Here is a 10,013-nt window from a genome sequence, read left to right as displayed (position 1 = left end):
TATTTGGATACGCGATGGTGAGTGGAGGATCTGCGGCTCTAGGAGTAACGAATATGAACAGAACAGGAATCAGACACATGCCTCTTCCAAACTTCTGCAAATCTCTCGGTTTCTTCTGTGACCATCTCGCATTCTCCGTCGTCTTCTCATTGTTCGCGTTTCTCCTCCTCGCCGCTTCTTCCGTTCTCGACGTTCTCCGTCTCTCACGCGACCGTTAGAAACAATAGTCACTGTTTTTACCCTTTTGTAACTTTCCTTTCATCGTCTTGTCTGATGTTTTTTTACGTCATTACAATAATTGAACCTAAGTATTCTTCATAATTATTTATGTTATATCCTTTGGGAACGTCTTCAACGAATTGCCCTTAACCGTAATGGTCCATGGTTGATGTGTGGTGACTTCAACGAAATCTTACATCCACATGAAAAACGGGGTGGTCGAATAAGAGAAAGTTGGAGTCTTACAGACTTTCGAAACATGGTTCACGTCTGCAGAGTTCAGGATCTTCCATACAAAGGAAATAATATGACGTGGTTAGGCAAACGACGTCATTACAATGTAGAAAGCTGGCTAGATCGTGCTATGGCTAACGATGAGTGGAGAGCTCTGTTTCCAGCCTCAGAGGTTGAATATTTAGAGATGATCGAATCTGACCATAGACCTGCAATTATTAAGATCAGCCGTACACCTGAAAAAGGTATCAAACCCTTCCAGTTTGATACAAGGCTCTGCAAACAACCTGAATTCGCAGCTGTAATTAGCTCATCTTGGAATAAGAGGGATCTTGGAACCGACCCTACTGTTTTGGACAGAATCAAAGGATGTAGACGTGATATATCTCTATGGAAGCGCCAACATCACACTAACTCAGCTATCCGCATCAAGGAACTCACAAAGGAAATAGATGTTGCTCATACGGACATCACCATCTCTAAGTCACAGATTCAATCACTGCAAAGTGACTTACTCATGGCTTACCGAGATGAGGAAACATATTGGCACCTTAAGAGTCGGTGCCAATGGATGAATGAAGGTGATCGCAATACCAGTTTTTTTCATGCCTCTGTCAAAAATAGGATTGCTCGAAATCGTCTGTTCTCAATCAAGGATAATCATGGAGCTGATATCTTTGGCAACCGGAATATAGCTTGTGAAGCACAAAGATATTTTAGTGATCTTTTCTCGAGCCCTGGTCAGACGGACCTGCAGTATGCGTTGCAATCCTTGGACAAAGTTGTCACTAATGACATGAATGATCGTTTGGTACGGGATATCACGATATAGTTGGACCAGCTATTGTTGCAGAGGTGAAAAAGTTTTTTGAAACAGGGGAAATACAACAAGAATGAAATCATACAAATCTGTGTTTGATTCCAAAGGGCACAAATCCTAACACCATGAAGGACTTCAGGCCAATCAGTTTATGCAATGTCCTTTATAAGATAATCTCCAAAATATTGGTTATGAGACTAAAGACGATACTCTCATCAGTGGTCTCAGAGCACCAGGCAGCTTTTATACCAGGCCGGCAAATAACAGATAATGTGCTCATTGCACATGAGATAATGCATTCCTTACGTGTAAGGAAACGATGCACAAACTCTTACATGGCTGTTAAGACAGACATCAGCAAAGCATATGACCGTATTAGCTGGGATTTCTTAGAAGCAGTTCTGATAAAGAAGGGTTTTGCTGGTCGTTGGGTCACTTGGATTATGGCATGTGTACGTTCTGTATCTTTCTCTGTTCTTATTAATGGGAGCCCATATGGTCGTTTCACTGCTTCACGAGGTATACGGCAAGGGGATCCCCTATTTCCCTACTTATATATCCTATGTGCAGATGTTCTAAGCTCCCTGATAACACAAGCCATAGATGACAAAAAGATCCAAGGCATTCGTATCAGTACACCGGGTCCAGTAGTTTCACATCTGTTATTTGCTGACGATTCTTTATTTTTTCTCAAAGCTGATTATAAGAACAGTTCAAACCTCCTCAAGATTTTCAAGGTCTATGAGAAAGCGTCTGGTCAAATGATAAACTTGGACAAATCGGCAATCACCTTCGGTGCAAATGTTTATCAACATACAAGAGACCGAGTGCAACACATTCTCCATATCCCTACTACGGCTGGGGGAGGTAAATATCTTGGTCTCCCAGAACAATTCAATGGAAGGAAAATAGAGATGTTTAAATATATTCAAGACAAGGTCCAGCAAAGGACAGAGGGCTGGCACACGACATTTTTGACAGCAGCGGGTAAAGAAACTCTAATTAAAGCAGTAGGTTATGCGATGCCTGTTTTCTCCATGCATTGTTTTCAACTTCCAATGGAGATTTGTTCAGAAATAGATAGCATGCTGGCTCGGTTTTGGTGGGGTACTATAAAAGATAAACGTAAAGTTTCCTGGGTAGCTTGGAAGAAAATGGTTGTGCCTAAAAGGAATGGTGGTCTAGGCTTTCGGGATCTACACATGTTTAACCAAGCTCTACTAGCTAATCAAGCGTGGAGATTAATAAATAGACCACACTGCCTTTTATTCAGACTCCTAAAAGCGAGATATTTCAGAGACGAAAGTTTTATCACCGCTAAAAAGAGAAACAAAGCTTCATATGGATGGAGCTCGCTACTTTTTGGTCGGGAACTATTGGAAAAAGGAATCCAAACAAGCATAGGAGATGGTTCTGCTACGAATCTTGCATCTGATCCCTGGTTGCCAACATTACCTGCTCAACCTCCACGGGTACTACCAATGTCCGAGTCTACCTTGTTAGTCTCAGACATTATCAATCCGATGACTCAGCAATGGGATGAAGCTAAAATCCAAGAAGTGATCCTACCTGAAGATCGATATTTGATTTACAAACTTTTCCTCCCTACAACACCATCACCAGATACTTACTTATGGAGCCACACCAAAGATGGCATTTATATAGTTAAATCTGGCTACTGGTTGGCGATGAACTCAAGGATGGAATCAGAGAGACCACAACCACCTTTGTCAACTTCACCAGCACTGGCCACTGGAATCTGGCAGATGCAGATAACACCAAAGCTAAAACATTTTTTTATGGCGAGTGGCATCAAGAGCTATTGGAGTGGGAGAGAATTTGCTTAAACGAAACATCAAGGTAAATCCGTATTGTGCAAGGTGCTGTTCTATACTGGAAACGACAGACCATATGCTGTTTTCATGCCCTTATGCAACTCAAGTCTGGAGAAGGCTGGTTTTCCCATTTCCCAACTTTGTGATTCAAACAAATCAGTTGAAGAGAAGCTATTGTCACTTATTGCACTATATAAATATAAGACCATTGATGCAACATTTCGATATCAACCTTTCTGGCTTTTATGGCGCTTATGGAAAGGTCGAAATGATCTTGTTTTTAATAAGAAGCTAACCGGTGGAGGTACTCTCATCAACCAAGCGCTATCAGATATAAAAGATTGGCTTACTTATACCGAAACAACGACCAACAAACCAGATCAGATGAGAACCAGACAGCGACGCTCTGGATGGACAAGACTCCGACCAGGCTGGGTAAAATGTAATTATGATGCATCACACCATGAAGGAGACAGAGACTCTGGACTAGGTTGGATAATCAGGGATTCAAATGGCCAAGTACTACACTGTGCTATGGGTAAATTTCAAGGACGTCCGACTATAGAAGAATCGGAATGCTCTGCTTTAGTATGGGCAATACAATCATGTTGGGGATTAGGATACCGTTCGATAATATTTGAAGGGGACAACATAAATATCACAAGACTGCTCAATGACGATGGCCACAACCCAAGACTCAGAAGATTTCTGGACACCATACGCGGCTGGAGACAAAATTTTATCTCAATGGAGTTCTCCTTCCGTCACCGGGAAAGCAATGCTTGTGCTGATCTTCTAGCAAAAACAACAATCTCACATCCCTCACTATGGGAAATCTATTTTACTTGTCCAACTTTTCTAAGGCAGTTTGTAAACTCTGTTGTAAACTCGGTTCAGTAATAAAATTATTGGAAGGAAAAAAAAAAAATTATTTATGTTATGTATTGATTTTTGGAATTGTTTGTTTCAATCGATGTCAGCTAAAAAACTTCGAATTCCAAAGTTGTTTTGAAATTATGTTTGACCAAGTTCCTTATAAACGACAAAATAATTCAAACTAATTTCCGCGTCTTGATTAGAGAACGCCTTTTCTCCGCGACTGGATTTAAAAAGTTTATGAGCTAAATGGGCCTATTGGGCTTTCTTTAAAAAAGCCATTTTAAATGACCGAACTGTTTCTGTATTCTCTGTTTCTTCTATCCCATCCCTTCGCCTGAGAAATGAAGCTCTTCTATACGTTTTAATGGCGAATCAATCTATCTCGACTCGCTTGGTTTATTGCAATTCACTTCTTCTAAGTTGAATTCATCTTTTACATCATGGCTTGTCGTTTTCCTCTGCATTCGTCACCATCTTCTCAATTCCTTTCACTGGAGAACCGTCAGAGATTCACCAGAAACTACCCTTCAATTTCATGCCAAACCAATTCAGCTACGAACGATGTTCATGATGATGGTGATGAGAACGAGAAATCCAAATCAACCCAAGTCAATCTTCTCGCAATACCCATTACTCTCACTGTAATCTCCGCTTCACTGGCGCAACCGTCACTCGCGGCGGCGAAGGTATCAGAGAGAAAGAGAACTCAGAAGAAACCTCAGGAGGCTTTAACTCTTGAGCAGCTTAAAGCTTGGTCTAAAGATCTTCCTGTAGTTTCGAATCGTATACCTTATACTGACATTTTGAGCTTAAAAGCTGAAGGTAAGCTTAAGCATGTGATAAAGCCTCCTACTTTAACTTTTCGGCAAAAGGCAGAGCCTGTGTTTGTTGTTTTAGAGGATTCTAGAGTATTGAGGACTGTGTTGCCTTCTTTGGATGGTAATAAGAGGTTTTGGGAACAGTGGGATGAGTTAGGGATCGATGTTGCGTGTGTTAATGCTTATACTCCTCCGGTTAAGAGGCCTCCAGTGCCGTCTCCTTATTTAGGGTTTTTGTGGAGAGTGCCTGCTTATATGTTAACATGGGTTAAGCCAAAGAAGGAGTCTAAACGTGCTGCTGAGTTGAAGAAAATGAGGGAGGGTTTCAAGAGGCAGAGGAAGGAGGAGCTTGAGAGGATGAATGAGGAAAGAGAGATGATGGAAAAGAAAATGAGGGCGCAGAAGAAACAACAGGAGAGGAAGAAAAGGAAAGCTGTTAGGAAGAAGAAGTACGAGGAATCTTTGCGTGAGGCGAGGAGAAACTATCGAGATATGGCGGATATGTGGGCAAAATTAGCTCAGGATCCTAATGTGGCTACTGCTCTTGGATTGGTGTTCTTTTATATATTCTATCGTGTGGTGGTGCTTAACTATAGGAAGCAAAAGAAGGATTATGAAGATAGGTTGAAGATCGAGAAGGCAGAAGCAGATGAGAGGAAGAAAATGAGGGAGTTGGAGAGGGAGATGGAAGGTATTGAGGAAGAGGATGAGGAGGGTGAAGAAGGAACAGGTGAGAAAAATCCATACTTACAGATGGCAATGCAGTTCATGAAATCAGGCGCACGTGTGAGAAGAGCATCAAATAAGAGGCTACCTGAGTATCTGGAAAGGGGTGTGGATGTGAAATTTACTGATGTTGCTGGGCTTGGGAAGATTCGTCTTGAACTCGAGGAAATCGTTAAGTTTTTTACTCATGGAGAGATGTACCGCAGGAGAGGTGTCAAGATTCCAGGTTCGATGTTGCAACAAATTCTGTATTTCCTTATATCAATAAGTATTTGGTATAAACTTATATATCCTTTTGCTGTTTGACCATCTCTTTCATTCGTGTTTTGCTTCAGGTGGTATTCTTTTATGCGGGCCTCCTGGGGTGGGTAAAACTCTACTGGCAAAAGCTGTAGCTGGCGAAGCAGGAGTGAACTTTTTCTCTATCTCTGCGTCTCAGTTTGTGGAAATATATGTTGGTGTCGGTGCTTCTCGTGTCAGAGCATTGTATCAGGAAGCTAGAGAGAATGTGAGTCTTGTACCTTTGCTTACAAGTATTGGTCGTGGAACTTAAATCTCACCTTCAGTTTCATTTATCAGATAGTAAAGAAATACCTCTGGGTTGATTTTCTGATGATTCTCATTGTATAGTGAGGATTCAGTCTTTTTCCAGATGCTAATATAAAGGTGGTCTCTCTGCAGGCTCCATCTGTGGTCTTCATTGATGAATTAGATGCTGTTGGAAGGGAGCGTGGTTTAATAAAGGGTTCTGGAGGACAAGAAAGGGATGCCACTCTTAATCAGGTTCCAGATATTTTAGATTGCGTGTAATAGTCTTTTTTGTTTTTCTAAGGGTGAAACTTTTATTCGTTTTTTTGTGTTTGGTACAGCTCCTTGTTTCTTTAGATGGTTTTGAAGGAAGGGGAGAGGTCATTACCATCGCTTCCACAAACAGACCAGATATTCTAGATCCTGCGCTTGTGAGGCCTGGAAGGTTTGACCGCAAAATATTTATCCCTAAACCTGGTCTTATTGGACGGATGGAAATTTTGCAGGTAATGACTTGGTGTATGTGTTTTTGTATTCTTAAACTTGTAAATTTACAAAGTTCTTCCGCTATGTAGAGTGTTGTCCTTCGGTTCAAAGCTATATCGTTGTTTTGGTTTTGTTGTTTAGGTCCATGCTCGTAAGAAGCCAATGGCTGAAGATTTGGACTATATGGCAGTTGCTAGCATGACAGATGGCATGGTTGGAGCAGAGCTTGCCAATATCGTTGAGATAGCAGCAATTAATATGATGCGTGATGGAAGAACAGAGGTGAGATCAATATTTTTAGTTCGAATTGTATCTGCTTTTGCTTTTGGATGGGTTTGGTTTTGAATGTTAGGATCGTGTACCAATGGTAATATGGTGTGTGAGAAGTGGATTTAAGCTCTTGGACGTTGTGCTAGAGAAGCAGCTTAGGCTCTAATAATAAGTTGAAAAGTTTATTTTAATACCAGCGAGTAAATCATATATTCTCTGTAACTCTAATGCAGTTAACAACAGATGATTTGCTTCAAGCTGCACAAATAGAAGAAAGAGGAATGTTAGATAGAAAAGACAGAAGCTCCGAGACATGGCGACAAGTAGCTATAAATGAAGCTGCTATGGCTGTTGTAGCAGTGAACTTTCCTGATATGAAGAATATAGAATTTGTAAGTTTCTAAAGTCTCTCTATTCCAAATCCCCCTCACTACATTGAAGCTTTAACTTTCTGTTATGCCGCACTGTGACATTTCGATGACTTTGACCAGCTGACAATCAACCCTAGAGCTGGTAGAGAATTGGGTTATGTCCGGGTGAAGATGGATCATATCAAATTTAACGAAGGGATGCTTAGGTTTGTGGCTTTAGTAATACAGCTTCACTTTCTTGTGGTTTCTTTAACATTAATCTAAGTACTTTTATGGACTACTATATGCAGCCGACAATCCATCTTGGATCATATCACTGTTCAGTTAGTACCTCGAGCTGCAGATGAACTATGGTATGGTGAAGATCAGGTGAGAGATATGATCCCCTTTAGCGATGAAACTGCATCAGAAACTTCATCTAGATATGATCTGTGATTTTACTTTTCTCCAGTAGTGTTTTTTAGTTACCAATCTTTGCTAATGATTTGTTCCAGTTAAGCACGATATGGGCTGAAACATCGGATAACGCAAGGTCAGCTGCTCGATCATTGGTTCTCGGTGGTCTTTCTGATAAGCATCATGGCTTGAATAACTTCTGGGTAGCTGATCGAATTAACGTAAGGCCATAACTTAAGTTGTAGTACTTGGTTCAAAATTCAGAAACAAATATCATCTTTGAATACTTGGATTTTCAGGATATTGATACGGAGGCATTGCGGATATTGAACATGTGTTACGAGCGTGCTAAAGAGGTAAAAAGGACTTCTAAGTCGACTAAATCTGTATTACAGCATTCTCCTTTTATATAGGTTCTGTTTAATATAATATAACAAAATGCATGCATCAGATTCTTGGAAGGAACCGGACGCTCATGGACGAGGTGGTAGGGAAACTGGTTCAAAAGAAAAGTCTTACGAAACAAGAATTCTTCACTCTTGTTGAGCTCTATGGCTCCATCAAAACAATGCCACCAAGCATCCTTGAACTCAGGAAAATCAAACGGCTTGAGCTTGAAGAGAAAGTGATGAAACTGGACATGACTACCGCGAGAAACAGTTCATAAGATGAAAGAGAGACACAGATCGTGGCAAACAACAAACATCATTATCAAAACCTCTTTCAATGAGCTTGATCTTTTATTTTAAATTTCCTCTGTAATCTTAGTGTATGGTTAGATAATTCTTTGAGCTTCAATAAACAATTCCCATTCCCCATCCATATTGAAAGAATGGTCAACTTTTAATTGTTTGACATACTGTCACGAACAAGTTTTGTAAAGCATGGGCCTAATTACTTTAGAAAGGAACTGAGAGACATTGAAAAATGGCACATGGTATGATTTTGTGGATATTTTTTAGGTGAAATAGCAAAGTTGATGAAAATCAAAATCAAGTAAGAGTCCATAGGTTGGTCGATAAACACATAAAAACTATTTGATTATATTACAAGGCAGATAACATTTGACTTGCAAGATTTGACAACTAAATGATATTTACGTATTACCAATTTTAATTCTTTTTATTATTTTTTTACTTAACCTCCTTATTGGTCACCTTAATGGCTTAGTCTCTACTATTGATTCCCACCCAACCATCTCATTTTATTTACAATTTTATCAAAGGGACTTCGAGAAGTAAGCACGAGATAATGATTCAAATAGTTTTGTCATATTAAAATAATCTCTGTGAATAGTTTCAACACGATTCCATTTGGGTTCTTTGTCTTTCTTATATTATTAGGTGCCAAAGTTATAGTAAATCTTCTTATACAACGGTAGAAAACATAAATTGAATTCGTCAAAAGAAATTGACAAAAACAAAAAGAGGTCCACAACGGCAATATTTGACTCTTCTCTTCTTCTCTGGTTGCTCGTTTTCAATTAAATTATAAATTTAAACCAAAAATAAACACGTTCAATTACTAAATAATTAAAAATATATTTTTGTAGTCTTGTTTAAGAAGACTAATAATAATATACAAATTTAAAATAAAAGAGATATTTGAAAATGGAATTTGAACTGTAATCCCACCTTTTATGAAAATCAAGTGCGTTTTTTACTCTTTTTTTTAGTTTGAATTATTCGTTTTATATTATCTTTTGGCCAATTGTGTCATTAGTTTGATAAAAACAAACGAATACAATAATTTAGTATGAATATATTATTCTACTATGGGTGGAACCCGTGACCCAAAGAAAAAACCAAAACAAAACTACTTTATCCGTTATAGTTCTGTTGGTCGGAATAAGGGATTGAGCTTTTTATCCACTGTGTGATTCTTCTACGTTGGTTATTCTAAACATTTTTAATAGCAGAGGAGCTTGTTCATGTTTTTTTGCAAACATTATAATTATATTGAGTGATACGATACCAAAGAAAAGCCAAAATATTTTATAAGTAAAAAAAAGACCGGACGGTGTACCTCGTCAGAATTAATTTTAGCGTGTTCAATGCATTCTCTCGTATTTAACTAATCACTATAATTTATTTTCCAACCTAAACTCTCATAGTTACCTAACTATGATATAATTTTCTTGCTTATACATGCTAGAGATAATAATCTTTCAATCTTGTAAATTGGAGAATACTTTTATACCGAACTTATGAATATCTGTGTTAGTTTTAGATTCGAACTCTTTCTTCACAATATTATAAATATTTAAAATATCTATAACACGTGAGTAAGCATTGGAGAAGAGAAGAGGGTCAATGACTGGTGAGAAAGAAACAAAGAATGACCATTGACTCTTTTAAGAATTTATACGTTAAGAAATGAGTAAAATAACATTTTGGTTTTGTTAATTCACAAGTGCTACAAGAACATTGCG

The 10,013-nt window shown here is 38.8% G+C and overlaps 2 protein-coding genes across 2 annotated transcripts in view; both read left to right on the top strand.

The window, feature by feature from the left end:
* LOC104765467 (CASP-like protein 3A1) overlaps positions 1 to 277 on the top strand; it is a 1,920-nt gene extending 1,643 nt beyond the window's left edge. The window contains exon 3 of the mRNA XM_010489182.2: positions 78 to 277. Within this exon, the coding sequence (XP_010487484.1) occupies positions 78 to 218 (141 nt within the window). The 3' untranslated portion in view covers positions 219 to 277. The remainder of the gene's footprint in view (positions 1 to 77) is intronic.
* On the top strand, positions 4,301 to 8,510 carry LOC104765466 (probable inactive ATP-dependent zinc metalloprotease FTSHI 2, chloroplastic). The gene is made up of 11 exons (XM_010489181.1): positions 4,301 to 5,757; positions 5,867 to 6,039; positions 6,213 to 6,314; positions 6,401 to 6,565; positions 6,687 to 6,827; positions 7,049 to 7,207; positions 7,307 to 7,392; positions 7,477 to 7,555; positions 7,681 to 7,803; positions 7,882 to 7,938; positions 8,034 to 8,510. The coding sequence occupies exons 1-11, from the start codon at positions 4,428 to 4,430 to the stop codon at positions 8,247 to 8,249; spliced, it is 2,631 nt and encodes an 876-aa protein (XP_010487483.1). The 5' UTR covers positions 4,301 to 4,427; the 3' UTR covers positions 8,250 to 8,510.

Source organism: Camelina sativa, chromosome 19 (genome assembly GCF_000633955.1).
Source record: "Camelina sativa cultivar DH55 chromosome 19, Cs, whole genome shotgun sequence".
In the NCBI taxonomy this organism is placed as follows: Eukaryota; Viridiplantae; Streptophyta; class Magnoliopsida; order Brassicales; family Brassicaceae; genus Camelina; species Camelina sativa.
Note: the sequence above shows the minus strand (reverse complement) of the source record. Positions and strands in the feature narration are given on the sequence as shown.

Bases quoted from the DNA above. Each gene is read 5' to 3' on its own strand.
- LOC104765466 (XM_010489181.1), top strand. From the start codon at position 4,428: ATGGCTTGTCGTTTTCCTCTGCATTCGTCACCATCTTCTCAATTCCTT. The intron at 6,566-6,686 runs GTAATGACTTGG...TTTGTTGTTTAG, and splicing joins GACGGATGGAAATTTTGCAG to GTCCATGCTCGTAAGAAGCC. The intron at 7,393-7,476 runs GTTTGTGGCTTT...TACTATATGCAG, and splicing joins TTTAACGAAGGGATGCTTAG to CCGACAATCCATCTTGGATC.